Consider the following 18892-nt stretch of genomic DNA (forward strand, 5'->3'; position numbering starts at 1 on the left):
TGAGGTTTTTTTTCTTTGTGGTAAAGACTGAACCCAACAGATTCAAGTCTTGGTTGGATAAAAGACAAATTTATAGCAGAATGAAAGAGAGATATTCTTGGAGCATCAACTGAGAGCAACAGGAAATAGCTGAAGGAGAGCAATTCTAAATGTTTTCTTCTGGGGTGATGGAGGAATTGTGAAAAGGTTCCATGAGGAAAGCAATAACAAGTGATATCTGCTGTTAAAACTTGGTTCCATGAGAAGGCAATAGATGAGAAGCTGATGAATGTCTAAGGACTTAGGATTTCAAGGTTGGAATGGGTATCAAATAGAAACTGACTTTACAACTTTCCTAGGGTATCCAGCCTTTTGGATCTCTAAAACAATCTTTAAATTAAAAAAAATTAAATCTTTAAAACAAGATTGTTTTAAAGACTTATTTTAGAGAATTCCCCAGAGTTACTTCAGAGACTTCTTACGGGAGTTACTGGAAATAGAACCATAAAAGCAAATTTGATGGACAAAATGTGATGGATTTATTTAAGTTCTACTCCCTCCAACACTAGAATGAATCTAGTTTAATGTGAGATAGAGCTCTTTCTGGAAGACAGACTTGAACCATAGCTTTATATCTCTCTCTCTCTCTCTATATATATATATAGTTATAGATAGAGATATATAGATAGTTATGTAGTTATATAAATGTCAATATTAATATGCAGTATTTAGAACTGACTATAGTATTCTAGACTGACCTATACAAAATACAATTTTTTTGTATAATAATAAATTTTTTGTATAATAATAATTTTTTATTATTACCTTCTTCATTATGGGCATTGTGTGTCTATTAATGTCATTTAAGATGAAATTAACTTTTGTCAGGATTATCAAAATATCCACTCATTTTGAATTTATTGTCAACTAAAACGCACAAATCATTTTAAATTAATTTCTAAGTAGCTCAGCAAGCTCACTTGCAAGTTCTTTTAACTATTGGGTCAATTCCTCTGGAAGATGAGATGAACTCATTTACACCAATTAGGGATTATTTTACTATTTCTTCACATGTTATGCATCTACATAATCTTTTAGCCATGTTGGGTCTATACTTTCCAATGTGTGGATCATTTCCTTTGACAATAGAATGGAATTAACCCTAATTATTTCTGAGTCAGCAGTCACTATTATTTTTTGGCTTATAATTTTTGATGTCTTGGTCCTATCTAAAGCACTATGATCAATTCTTGTATGCTATATAATTTAGGAAAGAAGTTGAAAAGCAGTTCAGAGGAGGGCAACATATTGGTGAAATGTCTCATAGTCATGATATATAAAAATTAATTTGAAGAAATTGGGAATGTATAGCTCAGTGATCCTCAAACTTTTTAAATAGGGGGCCAGTTCACTGTCCCTCAGACTGTTGGAGGTCCGGACTATAGTAAAAACAAAACCTCACACTCTGTCTCTGCCCCTCAGCCCATTTGCCATAACCGGTGGGCTGCATAAACGTTCTCAGTGGGCCACATCTGGCCCAGTAGTTTGAGAACCCCTGTTATAGCTTATAGAAAAACCAAGAGAGATGATAATTGCAAGTATTTGAAGACCTGTAATGGAAGAGGGTCCCTGAAAGCAGAATTAGGAAAATAAGATGGAAAATGAAACGAGATTAATGGTTTCAGTGTTAGATGGCTTCAGTCTTCTGGGAAGGTGGAGAAAGTGAATCACATCTTCAAGTGAGTCCTTCCTAAAGAAGTCCTTCCTGTGCCTGGAGACTCGGGAGAATTGGGTGCAAATTCAAAGGATTCCCCAGCTGGATTCATATTTCAAGAATTAAAAGTGCTATTCCTGTTAGTTCTTCTCTCTCAGATATTCCTGAATATGTGAACCCATAGAGGTCCTGAAACTACTCTTCTGAAGGACTCCTGGAAACACTGGAAGCATACGGATAACGAAGGGTGAAATTGCTTGTGTCTTTCTCTCCCTCACTTTGGCTTTCTTTTTTTCTTGTTATTTTTCACTTTTTCCAGGTGTATCTTTAACAACACTCCAAGGATAAAAGCTTTGCTTTTAGTATTTTTTCTCTAGCTCTCCTGTGGGCTCCTGCCAGTAGGGAGATAACTCCATCTTTAGTCAGGTTAGGGAACTCCGTGGGCAGTGGGGGCATTCAGGATTGTTGGGTGTGCTCTCAGCATCCTCAAGGCAGCCCACATATGTGACCTGATGCATTTTTTGCAAAGGCTCTATTCCCAGATATCACCATCCCACCTTGGATGCCACCCTTTTTGTACTAGCTACCTCCCCCAGGGAAATAACTTTAACCTATCTCCTGTTTTCTTACCAGAAAGGATCTCTTACCACATAATAACTATAGGATATCTATTCCAAAATTATTCTGGAAAACTCACTCATAATGCTTCTACACCACCTTTCTTGAAGCTTCTTCACAACTTCCATTCTCCAAGTTATATTTCCTCCATTCTCCAAGTTATGAACTTCCATTTATTTGTTCATCCTAAATGCCACTGACTAATTCTGACACTCAGCACCCCTCTGAATGCTGCTGCCACCATCATCAGGTTGGATGCTTCCCTCTCCTCTATCTGGACCCCTTGGAGGCTTGGAGAGACTTACATGAACTGATGCTAAGTGAAGTGAGAAGACCCAGGAGATCATTATACACGGCAACAATAAGATTATATGATGATCAGTTCTGATAGAAGTGGCTCTCTTCAAGATTGAGATGATTCAAATTAGTTCCACTTGTGCAGTGATGAAGAGAGCCATACACCCAGAGAGAGAACCATGGGAACAGAGGGTGGAACACAACATAGCATTCTCACTCTCTCTGTTGTTATTTGCTTGCATTTTGGTTTTTTTTTTCCTCACATTTTCTTTTTCTTCCTTCTTGATCTGATTTTTTTTTCTTGTGCAATCAGATAACTGTATAAATATTTGCACACATATTGGATCTAACATATATTTCAACATATTTAACATGTATTGGACTACCTGCCAGATAGGGAAGGGAGTAGGGGGAAGAAAGGGAAAATTTGTAACAAAAGGTTATGCAAGGGTCAATGTTGGAAAAATTACTCGTGTATATGCTCTGTAAATAAAAAAGCTTTAATAAAAAATTGTATCCATGCTATATAAATAATTAATAAGTATATATTAGACTAATAGACATTTTTCAATAGATAAATCACCAAAAGAAATGAAAAGTTTTCAAAAGCAGAATTATAAAGAGTTCAGAGCCACATCAAAGAATGCTTCAAATTAAGAGAAATATAAATCAAAACAACTTTGAGATTTCATCTCATATTCTACAAATTGTCCAAAATGACAAAAAATGGCAACAGTTATTGTTGGAGGGGTTGTTGAAAGAAAGACACACTATTGCTTTGTTGGTGGAGCTGTGACTTGGGACAACCATTTTGGAAAGCAATGTGGAATTATAAAACCCAAAGCTTCTAAATTGTGGATTGTGACCCCCATATGGGGAAAGGCCATATTTTATATAATTATATACCCTAAGTCACATAAAAATTTCTTTGGGCAAAAGAGTTGTAAGTGGCAAAAGTTTAAAGTGTAACATGTGTAACTAATATGATTAAAATGTCCATATTTTTTGACCACAGATTCCGCAAGGCCTCAGAACTCAAAGAAGCCATGAAGAAAGTCCATATATACCCCAAAGTGTTTATAGCAGCACTTTCTGTGATAGCTAAGAATTGGAAACAAAGTAGATGTCCACAACTGGGGAATGGTTAAACAAACTGTGGTAGATGAATATAATGAAGTATTCCGGTCTTTTCAGAAAGGAGCAGCTAGGTGGCACAGTGGATGGTCAAGAGGACTTGAGTTCAAAACTGATCTCAGATATTTAGAGACTCTGGGTATGAAACTTATCCTGTTTGCCTCCATACCTTCTCTGTAAAATGGAGAAGATAGATAATGGCGAACCACTCTAGTATCTTTGCCAAGAAAACCCTGATTGATTAAACAACATCATGTAAAAATGATGAATGTGCTGAATATACAGTCACACAGAAAGCTCTTCATTAATGGAAATAGAGTTTAAAATAAGCAGAGCTGGGGAAACATGAAATACACACGCAAAGAAAGACTTCTTATAAATATTAAAAGTGAATATGGCAAAATTATAAAGATCAGGTATGACTCAAATGAAGTGATATGAGAGGGCACCTAGGAAGGCAGGATGGAAAATTAAATTTTTTGCAGCTCACGAAAAGGTTAGTCATATCTGGCTATTCTGGCTACCCTCCGTCTCTCCCCCACCTTCTCTCCAGTTGTTTTCTCAAGAAAAGAGACCAATCTTGAACTGCTAAATACCCACAGAGGCCTCTCTGAGCTCATCTTCTTGCAAGGATCACCACACTGGTCGCTTCTGCCAATAAACTTTGTCAAGAAGTTCCTAACACAGTCATCTCTATCGGAATCTTTACTCTCATGATTCATCCTCTACAATTCTCTTCCCTCTTTCTTACCCACGGTCAGGGATCTTATTCTACCAGTTCCGTAGGCTTCCTCCTGATTTAAGCAACTTCAGGAACCTGAACTGCAGTGTTTCTCTCAGTCCCCGAGACGCATTCATAAAAGAGGAAACTTCTAAGTTGCTCAAAGCCATGTAAGAATCCAATGATTCTGTCTCTCTAACAAATATTCTCCCAACTCTGTTAGAAACAGTGGTTTGCACATAGTAGGTGCTTAATAAATGCTATTGATTGTACTCGACTGTATTTCCTTCCTCGGTGTCCAGTATGGAGATCTCCCCTCTCCTGGAATTAGATCCCATCCTTTCCCAACAAGCAGAGGCTTTGCATTTTCTAAATCCTTTGATGTTGGTTGTCTTCCTTCTAACTTTTCCTCAAACCTAGTTAAATCCTAAATTCCTCAAACCTAGTTAAATCCTAAATTTCCTCTTTCCTAGTTAAATCGGAACCACCCATTTCTGCTCCTTAAGAGTGAGCTTTCAGTGCCTAAAAAACACCTGACCGAGAAACGCGGCTCCCGTCAGATGTGACTGAAAGTCGAACGGATGACACTCTCGGGAGCTCAGCCCAGAGGCCAAGAAGTTGGTTCGGACTCCCCGGGATTGTTTCCGTTTGAGCTGAGCCTAAAGCTGGGCACCGACTGGCCCGAAGCCCAGCGGCTGCTTCTCCGGCTTGGGACAGCTCCCTACTTTGTAGCGCCCGCGCGTCTCCGAGTCAGGGGCCGGCGCTCGCGGGCAGCTGGCGTCGCGGACCGGAGGCGCGCGGGCTCTTTTATCCCCAGAGGTCGGACTCCCGCGCGTTCGGGACCGCACTGGTCTGGGAGGCTGCATGCCCCGTGCAGCTTCTAGCAACTCCTCCCGCGCGCTCGCGTCTCCTGCCAGTGTCAGCCGGGCGCAGACACGGCGTTTCTAGGGATGGAGCGAGCTCTCCTCCCAGGAAGCCTCCGTCCACGCTTTCCCCGGACGCTTAAGCCTGCTCTGCTTACCTCGCACGGCGCAGAGGGGCAGCGGCGGGAGGAGCTGGAGCCACAGCAGCTGCAGGGCGACGAGCCGACGGCGCAGAACCCGGCCGCACTGGGCCATCAGTTGAGCTTCCCGCCTCCGCTCTCCCCACCCCTCCGCGGTCCCCAGCGTCCGAGCGCCAGAGCGCCCCCCTAGGTGAGTGAGGCGCGTGCCCGCTCCAGCCCACGCTCTCCCGGTGGGCAGCAGCAAGCACTCTTCCACCGCGAAGCGGCAGCGGCTCCCGGGCTCCGGCTTCCCCCACTAGAGGCAAGGGAGAAGGAGGTGACGGGAGAGACGCAGCAAAGGCAGAAAAGAGACTGAGCCAGCCTTGCTGGTGGGCGGAGGTCGGGGGGAGGGGGGCACAGGGACGCTCACTTTCGCTTTTGCTTTTGCTTTGGCTCCAGGGAGGATTGGGGAGAGGTCGGGAGAAGCAGCTTCTCCAGCCTCTCCCTCTAAAAGGAGAAGTTCCTCGTCCTTGTCCCCATCCTGAACCGTTTCTGGGCCAGCGCCCAGAGGACCTTCACCTGTCTTAGCAGAGGCCGCCTCCCAAAGAGGAAGGCAGCGAGTGCTCCCGAGGCTCTGCCCCCAGCTTAGCCTCAAGCGCTTTCCTCCGCTTTCTCGGTCACTTTATCTCAAATACCCACCCAGGCTAATGGCACCAGGAAAAGTGAGAGTTTCCCGAGTATTACAATGTCAGCGATCACTTTTGTCAAGTCTAGAGCAGTGAAAACTGTGCGAGACTTAAAATTGCCTTAGCCAGAGCTCTCCTGATTGGTCCCTCCCCGCCGAAAGTAAACTCTCCTTCACAGTTTCTCGGAGCGTTTCCTCAAGGTTCCTACATCTAGAAATGGAAGGGACCCCTTAGATCCCTTAGGGGGAAATGGAGGCTCCGAGAGAGAAAGTGACGTGCCCAAGACCCTACAGGTGTCAGGCAGATCTTTTCTGCGGCTTCGTCTTTTCCCACTAACGCTCAGCAGCCGGATGGTTCAGGGGTTAGAGCAGTGCGCTTAGAAGCAGAAACACTCAGACCCTTACTGGCTGTGTGAGTCTTGGCAAGTCACTTAACCCTGTTCGCCTCAGTTCCCTTATCTGTAAAATGAGAAGGAAATGGCAACCCCCCCCCAAATAAAACCCAAATGGGGTCATGAAGAGTGGGATAAACTGAACCAAAACGGTAAAGCTAATCATGAGCAGGGATTGTGTCATTCCTGATATCTGAAGTGTCTGGATTTGAAGTTGAGAGTCATGTTCAATTCCCATGGAACCAGAACATCATGTTCCTGGCTGATTATATGACTATGGGAAGTAGCAACCTCTCTGTCTCTCTATAGTCTCATAATACCTGTGGCATTTTTATGTAGTCTACCTGCATTCTGGAGTGCATATCCCAAAGCTGTAATAGAAAGAGAACTAAATTCAAAATGAGGACACCTCCCGTCCAGTTACTCTTTCATTAATTTAATGTGCAGCTTTGTGTAGAAGGCATTGATGTCTCTCTCTCTCTCTCACTTTCTTCTTGTGGAGAAATAAGTATTTAGTATATTCACAATTGTGAATAAATCTCACAGTTATTGTGAGAATTAAATGAGATGAGTGTGAAAGGACTTAAAAATCCTAAAATGCAAGAAAGGTTTTTATATTATTTTTATCATTTAATGAAGTTCAGAGAGAGAGTATCAGAAAGCAGCTCATTATCTTGCTATTATTTTTTTATGGTTAACCATATATGGCCTTTTTTTGGGGCTATTGTTGTTGATGGTAGTAAATGAACAGAAATATTGGGATATAAGTTCATCTCCCTATTGAATGTATCTGTGGAACAGCTCCAGTAGCAGATCGCTTGGATACGATGAAAGAAATCGCACATTCCTTTTGTTATCTGCCTTTCACATGAATTTCCTTTTTTTCTATTAGGTCTCTATGTTTTGAGAACTTTTAATTCCATGTAGTTTGGAGATTATGAACATTCACAATGTGAAGGGAATTATGGCTTTCATTTTATGTGTAAAAGAATATAATAATGATTTAGATTTTTCAGAGCTACTATTTTCCCAGCAGATTCTGTTGGGAGTTAGAGCCTCACAATACAGTTTGAAATGATCGATCAATTCTTGATAACACTCTTTCATTTATGGTAAATGAAGTGGATCAAAGATTGTAGAACCTGCTTCCATTATAGAACTCTGATCTGGTCTCCCCGAGTAACGATCTATGGGCTCTGAAATAATCATTGAAGAACTGTTCTCATAGGACTCAAGAACACCTATATTGTCCTGCACTCGGGGGCTTTTCGTGGAAATTCACTCAGGCCTTGAAAATGATTGTATCATAATGCCCCTTTCTCCTTCCTTCCCATTTATAATTTCTGTAAAAAATCTCTGCTTTTGCTGCAGCAGGGAAGGTCTTTTCCTCAAGAGAACTTCCGGTTTGCAAACCACATTCCTCACTCCAAAATTGATTAATTAAATTGTTTGATCTACAAAAAAACCTGTCTCTAGTTCTGTTTTGTATATATTTTGTATATATATTTCATAGTTTAGAAATTAATACAGTAAAATTCTCTAAACAATAGGATAATACATTTAGAGATGAAGGGGACATCAGAGGGGACATCATCCTTCCTTTTTTCCTTTGTTCCCTCTTTTGTTCCTTCTCTCCCTCCCCCTTCCTTCCTCCTTCCCTCCTTCCCTCCCTCCAGGTATGGCATATTATACCATTTTCCTTTGAGGAAGTGTGAAGAAAAAAAGATAACCAGAAAAGGAGAATAGTCCCCTATGCTGAGGAAGGTTACATTACACACTTTAAGAAGAAATTTAGCCCCAAAGAAGTGCAAAATGACGGGAGAGGGAAAGTGAAACTAATGGGTCTGGTTTGGGCAAAGGAGAGCAGTGAAAGCCAAAAATGAAAAGTAAAAATAAATGAAGATCAAGAGCTAACTTCTAACACATATGTGGTCTCTGTGTTCTAGCCAGTGGCTGCTAACAGGATATCTCTCTCTCTCTCTTTTTTTCTATTAAGAGAAAGAATAGATCTTGACTCTGAAATTGGCATGTGGTATCAAAACAGCTGAGAACGTCACATTACTCATAAAGTATGGTTTAAAGGCACAGTTCTGTTTTTATTCAGAGGTAGAAACAATATAAAAACATTACCTTTGGGCAGAAAAGATGTGTAAGCACAGTTTCTCTGAATATGATAATCTTGTTTTTAGTGAATGTTGGGATGCTTAGGAAGGCAGAAACCTCTGGGTCCTAGGAGTCCGATTGAGGAGTGGAATACACTGACTCAATCAATCAGAAAGCATTTATTAAATGACTGCTTTGTGCCAGGCATTGCTCTAAGTGCTGAGAATATAAAAGGAGACAAAAGACAGTTTCTGTCCTCAAGAAGGCCACAAACCACTATGCTCCTCCCCTTTTCCTTAAGATTATCTTTTGAACATAGGTTAGCTTTTACAAAGAAGTACTTATTAATAATTGCTAATTATTAATTAAAAATCATCTAAAACACCCCCACCCAAGTCTATAACACACTTTCCTACAATGTTATACAGAATCCAGGAGAATGTGGGCTTAAGTTAAGCACAAGTGACAAAGGGACAAATGTGACAAGGACAAATAATCCTTGGTTATGCAAAATAATTTTGCCCCTTTTATAGCATGCTCAGAAATTTCCTTTTAAGCATGCTGAAACTATACTAGTTTGTCTTTGGCTTCTGATGTCCTGGGATGGGGGGGGGGGTAGAGATAGGATAATGCTAACACTCCAATGAGAAGGTAGGAAGTAAAAATCCTCTGGATTTTGGAGTAGACAAGGTCACATTCTGACCAAAAGATAAGCAGAAGGAACTGTAGGGTTGGACAATATTTGCTTTCTGGAACTCTGATTCAAGTCAACTTTTATGGAGGACCCAGAGGGCCTGACAAAATCTCTTGGCCAATTGAAACAGACTTCCTGTCTGGCACCTTTTCCTTTCATTGAATGGTTTTCAAAGATTTTTCACACTTAGTCTAAAGCTGAGATGAATAGATTGAAATTAACCTTCACTTATTTAAGGTATCAAGCTTAAGCACCCAACCTTATGGATGAATTCAAAAAGTCTGTAAAGTAAGGCACCTGGGAGATAGTTCAGTATCATCCTCTAGAGATGGGGAAATTTACAGAATACTGTTTGGAAGAAGTTCAATAGTTTAAGTCTTGGAGCCCCTAAGTGAATTCTAATAACATACTAATAATTAATAACAAAATAAAATAACGGAAAATAGACATAAACCTAATAAATGATTTTTCATGTAAGAAATTTTCTTTCTCCCCATTCTTCTTGAAGAAAGCACAATTAAAAATTTTAACTGAGACAAAGGGAAACCAATATGAAAAGACTTTTTTTTTTTTAAAGGAAATAGCAATTTTTTTTGCTTTTATAACTCATTTATTCAAACTCCCATAAGAACTATTTGGCACCTGAACATTCATAATTATCATGGTAATTGCTTGAATATGAATGGTGTTCATACAATGTTAATTGGTGTTTGGAAGAAGTTATAGTTTGGCCTTTTAAGAATTTTAAGCATTTTCATTTCTAATAGCTTATCCTATATCTTTGTATGACTTATGAATATTTGTACTCTCCAAGGAAGAAAAAAAAATTGGTCCTGCATTTTCTAATTCAAATTTCCAGTAAGTGGAGTCTGAGTGGACATTTTTCTTTTGAGCAAGTTCTTTTATTTTCTATACTTGGAATATCTTCTTTCTGGCCATCTCTTTATATTCAAATATTTATTATCTATTTTTCCAAACTTTCTGAAATTGACTAGTCAAAAATATCTTTTTTTTGGAGTGGGGATACCCACTTTATACTTCTTTTAAGCACTTCCCATATTATCTTTTGAATGGTAATTATTTGTTTATATATTTTCTTTTCTTTATAATATTGTTAAAGCCTTGAAGTCAGGAACTGGGTCATGTTTATTTTTATATTTTCCTTAAGGTGTAGCATAGGGCTTTTCCCAGAGTAAAACATTTGTTGAACTGAATTATAATTGGAATTATAAAACAATATTCTTTGTGTGTTGAAGTGGAAAGGACATGAATTATGGAGTAAGAGAATTTGTGGTCTAAAAAGGCAACTTCTGTGACTTTGGACAAAGCACCTTTCTTTTTCGGATTTCATTTCCTAATCTGTGAAAATGAAATACTTAGGCAATTAGATTCCTAAAGATCTCTTCTGGTTCTCAAATTCTATGATCTTATTAAAAGGGGAAAAAAAGAGAACTATTTATATGTAAATATTCAGAGCTACTTTATTTCAATACGAAAATGGATTAGTATTGAGTTGTAATAGTCCTAAAGGCTTAAATGGGGGGAATGGTCTGTGACATTCTCAACCAGGTCCAAATACACCCAAGAAGCAACTGATGCTGTTTAGGTATTCAATAGTCTTATTTAGGAGGAGCCAGCTCTTTGTCTCCCTAGCATCACTAATATCAGGCCATTTTTTGTTTGTTAGAGTTGTTTTTGAAAAGTTGATGATTTTTCATGCACTTGCAGATCACAAATTTAGTAGATGCCTTAGTAGATGGTCTTTAGGCAACTGCTATAGTCACCCAAAATAGACACACACTAACAGATCATTAGGTATAAGCTCTCTTCTCAACCTGAATGACACATAATGGTAATGAAAAATCTCCACTTTTTTAGTCATAAAGCTACTGCTTAGAGGTTTCACACAACCCCTCTAAAATTATGTAGAGTGATTCCTTGAATCACCAAGAGGAGAAGGTATTGCAAAGCTTCTGAATAGAAATCTATTTTAGTCTGTTTCAGAAAATAGTGGGTGATTCCGTGGGTAGAAACGGCAATTCCTGAATGTAGTAGTTTAGTCTAATTCTGAGAGGCTCAGAATTTCCTCTGTTTTGTGGGTTGTTCAGGGCAGATTTGATTAGATTGTGGTGCTTTCTTTGAAATTGGGTTATATGCAAAGAAGGAACATAAAACTGTTCTTTGAGGAGGAGAGAGAGAGAGAGAGAGAGAGAGAGAGAGAGAGAGAGAGAGAGAGAGAGAGAGAGAGAGAGAGAGAGAGAGAGAGAGAGAGAGAGGGGAAGGGAGAAAGGGAGCAAGATGTGACAGAAGCAGGATATAGAGAATCAAAATTGGCAAGAGGGTATTTCCATCATACAATTAGGATAATTAATTGCCATCAGATCACATGAACAGTGGTGCTTATGGAGGGTAATTTTAATAATCAAGAACAGTGATATAATATGACTATTTTGTTCATTTGTACTTTTTTTTAATGAAAACATTCCTTTATTAACTTTACATTTATTTCTTGCTTCTCTCAGCTTATTAGTTACTTATTAGTAATTAACTGGCTACAACTTGATTCTATTATTACTTAACTTATAAGTTTGACTTTTCTAAACATTTCCTCTGGCAATATTTAACTATATTTCTCTTACCCAGAGATTTCTCAATACTTTTTTTTTTTTTTTTTTAAAGGGGAAAAAGTTCAACCCACTCTGTCCTATTTTGCCCATCCCATTTTCATTGTTCTTTAGAGCAATGGCTCTTATCAGCCACCATCTCCATATAAATGACTCTAATAAATGATAACGGATAATATTTAGTGTCAATGACAGCTGCCTGTGGGATATTTCCAGCTGGAAAAAGATATTTTAAATCCATTTTTTCCAAAATCAAATTCATCCTCATCATCTCTCTCTCCTCCAAATTCTCATATTACTGTTGAGAGATTATATTTCCTGCCATTCACGTTCAAAATATTTTCCTTCTCCCTTACTCCATATATATGATTTTGACAATCTTTCCATTCTATTTTTGCAATATTCATTGTATCTTCCTCCTTTTCAATAACACAGCTACTATTCTAATTTCGTCCTTGATTGAACTATTATACAACTTTACAATTGGATTCCTGGCTTCTAGTAACTCATTTCTACATAGATATTTATTTCATCTTCTACATAAATATCACAATCAATCAATCAACAAACATTTATTAATTACCTACTACCTACTCCAAGTCCTGGACTAGATGCTAAAGATGAAAAAATTAGCACCATCTCCACAAGGATCATTACCCTTAACGATACATATGAGCTCTAGGCTGTCAACAAAATCATATCAAAGAAATGGGAGACTAAAATTGACTTGCCTTATTTATATGGTGCATATGAAGATTTCTTCTTCAGATTATATTCTAACTCCGTTTAGGTATTGGAGGTGAACATGAAAGTGGTATGTTACTAGTATGATTCTAGTCAAAACTATTAAAATGTATTTTTAAATTACTGAGCCAACACCACTATGTGTGCTGAGTTGTTTTTCCAATAGTAAATATACTTAGCATAATAAGCATGTGTTTAATAAATAATTTTTGAATTAATAAATTCATCTATATTGTCTTCTCCAGTCTCCCTTATTAAACAGCAGGGTATAGATGATCATAAATAGGAGGCAAATCTATAATTATAGATTAAACTCATGGCCTTGACCTCATCAGCACAGTGCTTTAATCAACTGAGATAACCAGCAATGACTTTTTTATGTACTTATAGAGATGATAAGTTAGAAGTTATATCTTAGTCTCTGAAAGCTCCAATCCCATTATATTCATAATATATAATAATTTTTTCTTATGATATTACCATGATTTCCAACCTCCCGATAATGACCTACTTATTTCAAGCAATGTTTATTACAATCACATTCAAACTCACTGAAAGAGGATGAAAAAGTTTTTTGAGTTTGATATAATCAAATCTGATCTATATTCCATCATCCAGGACAAATCAAATTGCTAACAGTGGCACAGCTCAGAAATATTAATATTGCTCTCTGCCTTGATAGTTTTAGGACAGAGTTTGTCTTTAGACAAAATTAGTCTTTATCCATCTCTTAATCCTTCATCTCTATTTTCAGTGCTTTGTTATCAAGGCTGTCATTGTTTTCTTGATATTCTCAGACTGTCCAGCAACCCCCACTGAAGAGTCTCATTGGAAGAGAAAAGGAGGTAATAATTTTTTTTTTCCTCCTTCATTCTCCCTATGAAGGCTTACCTTTTCTACAGCCCATTTCTATAGGGGCCATATTTTCTACATATTTTCAACATGTTTTTCTAGGTTAATCAAAAATTGTGTTTGTTAATTTGTTAACCACCTACTATACCTTCTTTGGAAAGTAAAATAGATTCTTTTAGTTGAAATTCACAGTCTCCAGAAATTGCTGGCAGATTTGGCATATTATTGGTGGGGAAGATAATTTTTGATGAAGCGATGTTAAAATCTCTTTTAAATATAAATTTTAAATAGCTAATTTAAAAAGTTACAGCATATACTTTGTCTATACATGGGGTTGACTGCTAATATAGCTTAACAAATTATTTATTAACATTGTGTGTGTGTGTTTTAGAATAACAGAAAGATCATGAGATGCTCAGATACTATTCTCCTCCCTTCCACAAATAGAATTACAATATTTGTTACAAAATAAGAAAAACTGAATATGGAGGAACAATTTTCTAAGGGAATGCCAAAGTCATTAACTGAAGGCTACTTCTGATGGTTCTCAAAGAATTTGAGATAGAAGAAGGAAGATGCCCCAATTTAGGGATGGAAAGTTGAGTCACATCTATTTTGAGGCCCTTTAGACTTTTGTAGATTCAAGCATTTCGTATTAGATTTGTACTTTTCTGCTCTCCCCAGAGTTCAAAGATGCTGAAAGGAGTCTTGTACTAGTGGCCCCCCAGATAACAAAAAGGTAGTGTGAGAATATGAGCATTGAGTCTTTCGAGGAGGTTGAATGAGATGATTCTTGCTCTCTTTAGAGCACAAATTTTCCTTCCTTTGCTCTGGATGGTGGTGACAGGAGAGATGAGAATAAAGTAGCTATCATTAATTTCTCCACATTCCATAGTTTTTCCTTCACTTTTATTTTTAGTGAGAAAATGGAGTTAATATAGGAAAGCTCCAGTTCCTGGAGCACCTGATTGAGCTTAATTAGTGTACTTCCATAGTAATTCCCCCTTTTACCTTGGATTTCTGTTCATTATCTTAGCTCTGTTTACTATGTTACTGTGTTATATAAAATATATCAGTGGCTGCTAAGTTGATTGATATTTGGGCAATAGAAAATGGAAACCAAAGCAGTCTGGAATAATGTTTTGGAGGAAGACACTTGGGTGGGAAAGTAATTAAATAATATGCAAACAAGTAGCTCACAAAACATGGTGGTACTGTGAGATTCTTTTTCTTTCTTTCTTTCTTTCTTTCTTTCTTTCTTTCTTTCTTTCTTTCTTTCTTTCTTTCTTTCTTTCTTTCTTTCTTTCTTTCTTTCTTTCTTTCTTTCTTTCTTTCTTTCTTTCTTTCTTTCTTTCTTTCTTTCTTTCTTTCTTTCTTTCTTTCTTCCTTCCTTCCTTCCTTCCTTCCTTCCTTCCTTCCTTCCTTCCTTCCTTCCTTTCTCTTTCTTTCTTCCTTCCTTCCTTTCTCTTTCTTTCTTTCTTTCTTTCTTTCTTTCTTTCTTTCTTTCTTTCTTTCTTTCTTTCTTTTCTTTCTTTCTTTCTTTCTTTCTTTCTTTCTTCTCCTTTCTTCTCTTCCTTCCTTCTTCCTTTCTCTTTCTTTCTTTCTTTCTTTCTTTCTTTCTTTCTTTCTTTCTTTCTTTCTTTCTTTCTTTCTTTCTTTCTTTCTTTCTTTCTTTCTTTCTTTCTTTCTTTCTTTCTTTCTTTCTTTCTTTCTTTCTTTCTTTCTTTCTTTCTTTCTTTCTTTCTTTCTTTCTTTCTTTCTTTCTTTCTTTCTTTCTTTCTTTCTTTCTTCCTTCCTTCCTTCCTTCCTTCCTTCCTTCCTTCCTTTCTTTCTTTCTTTCTTTCTTTCTTTCTTTCTTTCTTTCTTTCTTTCTTTCTTTCTTTCTTTCTTTCTTGCTTGCTTGCTTGCTTTTGTATGAAAATTAATCCCTTCAGAATTTTATAAAGGGCTCAGTCTGTGTTTAAAGTATACGTTTGTGATTGACATTCAACAAATATATTTTTTTCTAGGAGAGGGGAAAAGCATATGTAAGTTGTATGTTAAAGCTAAACATTTTCTTCCTGATGATTCTTAGCTTTGGTGATATGTATATTTTAGAACTTATCTCAAGAAAACCATCTGATTAATCCATCTGATTAGTATATTCTCCTACAATTCATTTCCATTAAAGTTTTCTTAAAATGCATTTGTGTTCCATGACCTGTCACATTTATTGCTAAACTGATTTGAATTAAACTTATTTAATGATATTATATTTTGTATAGATGGAGCAAAGCTGGACTCAGAGACATGAAGACCTTAATTCAAGTTCTCAGTTAGGAATATTTTGACAAGTGACTTTAAGCACTTAATTTCTCAGTGCGCCTAGGCAACACTCTTAATACATAAATAGCAGAAAAAGTGTTAACCTGCATTGGTAGAAAATGTTTCTGTACCTAGAAATTCTTTATATCAGTGAAATAATTGGACCAGTCCTTATCTCTATCATTTATACCTACTTCTCAGTGTCATCATAAGAGAGGAACAAGAAAGTGTTGGCAATATCCTTTAAAGTCTGGAGGGAATGAGAGATTTTTAATGCAAACAGTAAGTTATACTGTGTCTTCATGACAAAAATACAAATGGGAAATTCCAGTGTGGGCTGCACATTTTATAAGAAGGAATAATTATCCTAAAAAGGTCATCTCCAAGAGTTTCCACCCTTTTTTCTTAAGTCTAGAAATCAATATTTGATTAGAGAATTCCTAGAATAAAGACAAATACTCAAGAGACTGGTGACCTCTCAGCATTTCCACAATTCTGAGAAAGATGCCTCTAAAAATATGCTGTGGTAACAATGGTAGAACATCTCTTTCAACCATATCCCAAGAACTAGTAATATAGAGATTATGAAACCACCCATGTTGACTGATTCTCCACTTCACACAATTTTGCACAACAGCTTTGGGAAATTACAGACTGAAAAAATGATGTTATAAATCAGCAAGAAATTGTGTCTGTTGATAGTTTGATTTGGGTTGTCATACTGTCCACTGGACAATCAAAATAGCATGTATTTCAAGCCTTCAACATGTAGTTTGCTTTGAAAGAGAAAGTTTGAAATAAGACATTCAGTTTGTTAGTTATTTTTTCCCAGTACACTGACCACAGAGTCAAAATGCAATTTGTTATAAATATAGCTTCCCCTCCACTCCACTAATACCTGGAATCATTTTTAGATCTTTCACTGAATGTTATTAATGGTCAGTAAATATCTGAATTCATCTGACATATGTCTCCCTGAAATAATTTGCAATTTTGGGAAATGTTAGCATATACTCAAAGGATCATATTACTTAATCTGATCTCCTACTTAGCAATATAGGCAGGATATAGGTTGCATCCTCCATCACAACTTTCTCCCCAAAATTATCTCAATTCTAATTCATTGTGTCATGTGCAAGTCCTTCTTATGATGGTTCCAAATGACCCACTTGACCAGAATATAGCCCAAGAGAGATTATCTGGTAAATAGTCACACTTAACCACTTGACTCCCTTTTTTCTTTTTCCCCAATACTTCCCCCCCTCCATTCTCATGAAACACTAACTATGGGCATGCTTGACTTTATAGTCTATCATTTTTGCACCCAAATGATTATGACACTTTTTATTTAAAAAAACAGTGTTAATTACAATGAATTTTATAGGATCTCTTATTTAGTCTTTTTTTGAAGGAAAGAAAGTATTATGAAACATCCTCAGCTAGAAAGAGTTGGGAAAGAAATATAAAGGAGAAAAAGAATGGTACTTTATTTTCTCTTTTTGTTCCTATTATACCCTTTGAGAAAACATATTTCAAATCATGTCAGCAAATATAAATTCTGTTGGCCTAGATACATCGTGGAGGCAAAATTTTCCTGGCAGCAATTCTATAAACAAAATTGAGACATTTAAATCAGACCTCTATTTTGACTATCAAAATAACATTTTAGAAATATCAGACTTGAAATCTGTAAGATCTGCTACCTTTTCTTAATATTTCATAATATAGACAGGAGTGTAAAACAGACACCTAAAGGCATTTTGATTAAAAAAAAAGAGAATATCTTGAGATATTGACCAGTATCATCTCAACAATGAACTGTTATGCTATTGCTTTTCTTCCAAAAAAAGTTTAAAAATTTGAACAGGAAAGCCCAAGAGTTCAACACACTTATTTATAGATAAATCAGTGAGGAACAAAATGAAACTTTAATGGAATCAGCAGTAAAACCCTAGACTCATAACTATTCTGAACTTGTCATTGTTATAGTTAAAAGCAAGTTATTATTTACTGTTAAAAGAGGAAAGGGGTTTCATGATGGGATGGAATTATAAAACAGACTGAGATTTAAAAAATATGCCATGTTCTCTTACCTCTTGCATAATCTGCTGCTGTGAGTGAAGTGAATATTCCCCATATCAGAAGAAAGTTCCACGCCATCTCTCTGGCCCCTGTGTTTGCCCACCTGGAACCGATGAAAAATGAAAGTTCCTTTTTCTCAGTACATTTCTTAGGGGTTGCTTCCTCACCTCCTCATTGCATCTAGTCCAAGAGAGTAGGTTAAATACCTGTTTGGGAGAAGACCAAATAGGTCTTTAAGAAGAAGACCCATCAGTTAATAAACCATCTTTCTGAGGTATCCAATCCTTCTGACTAGTGGCAGTCACTCTCTTTAATTATTAGTAGCATTCTGCCAGGAAATCATGCTTGGCGCTCTTTCTTACTAGGCCACAAGTGTGTAGGAAGTGGTTTGATGACACTATAGTTTGTGGTAATTTTTCAGACGTGGGTTTTTTTCTTCAATTTTAGTAATAGTAATGGTTCTGAGAGGAGGAAACTATAGAGCTGACAAGAGGAATTTTATTTGGTTCCATATTTGGGGTCCTTCACACCAAAGAGGGAAGATAAAGCCATTGGCTTGTAGAACTAATATTTCTTGCCTTTTTTGAATACTTTCTGTTTCAACATCAAATTCATTTTCAAATCTATTCCTTAATTCTGTCTTACATAGCAAGTCCTTACTTGTTTAAAAAAAATTAGAAAAAAAAGTTCAATGAAACTAAACAACATATTGGCCATACATGATAATATAGATTTGCATTTACCATTTCTTAAACTGGGGTTTGGAAACCTTTTGATATGCCTTGTGGCTGATGAGGTGGTTGGTAGATGTGGTTGTATTATAGAGACAGACGAAGAACATCGTTTTAAAGATTTAAAAGATCATTTTAAAGAGACCTTGTCATTCTTCTAGTTCTCATTTTATATGGAAACTTGGGACCCAAAGGAGTGACTTGCCCATAGACATGCAATTATTAAGCATCAGAAT

General features: G+C 37.1%; 1 protein-coding gene across 6 annotated transcripts in view; it reads right to left on the bottom strand.

The window, feature by feature from the left end:
- The window catches only part of IL2RA (interleukin 2 receptor subunit alpha), a 37561-nt gene extending 19321 nt beyond the window's left edge, over positions 1–18240 (bottom strand). The window contains exons 1-2 of one of the 6 annotated variants that reach the window (XM_074269437.1): positions 18132–18232; positions 17937–18028 (exon numbers count right to left, since the gene is read on the bottom strand). In XM_074269437.1, the coding sequence (XP_074125538.1) occupies positions 17937–18028; positions 18132–18175 (136 nt within the window). In that variant the 5' untranslated portion in view covers positions 18176–18232. Of the gene's footprint in view, positions 1–5484; positions 6106–6144; positions 6225–17936 lie in introns of those variants that run through there. The other 5 variants (XM_074269436.1, XM_074269440.1, XM_074269441.1 and 2 more) reach the window with 5 other exon arrangements.
- Between the last annotated feature and the right edge of the window lie 652 nt (positions 18241–18892).

The sequence above is a fragment of the Sminthopsis crassicaudata genome, chromosome 5, assembly GCF_048593235.1.
Source record: "Sminthopsis crassicaudata isolate SCR6 chromosome 5, ASM4859323v1, whole genome shotgun sequence".
NCBI classification, from domain to species: Eukaryota; Metazoa; Chordata; class Mammalia; order Dasyuromorphia; family Dasyuridae; genus Sminthopsis; species Sminthopsis crassicaudata.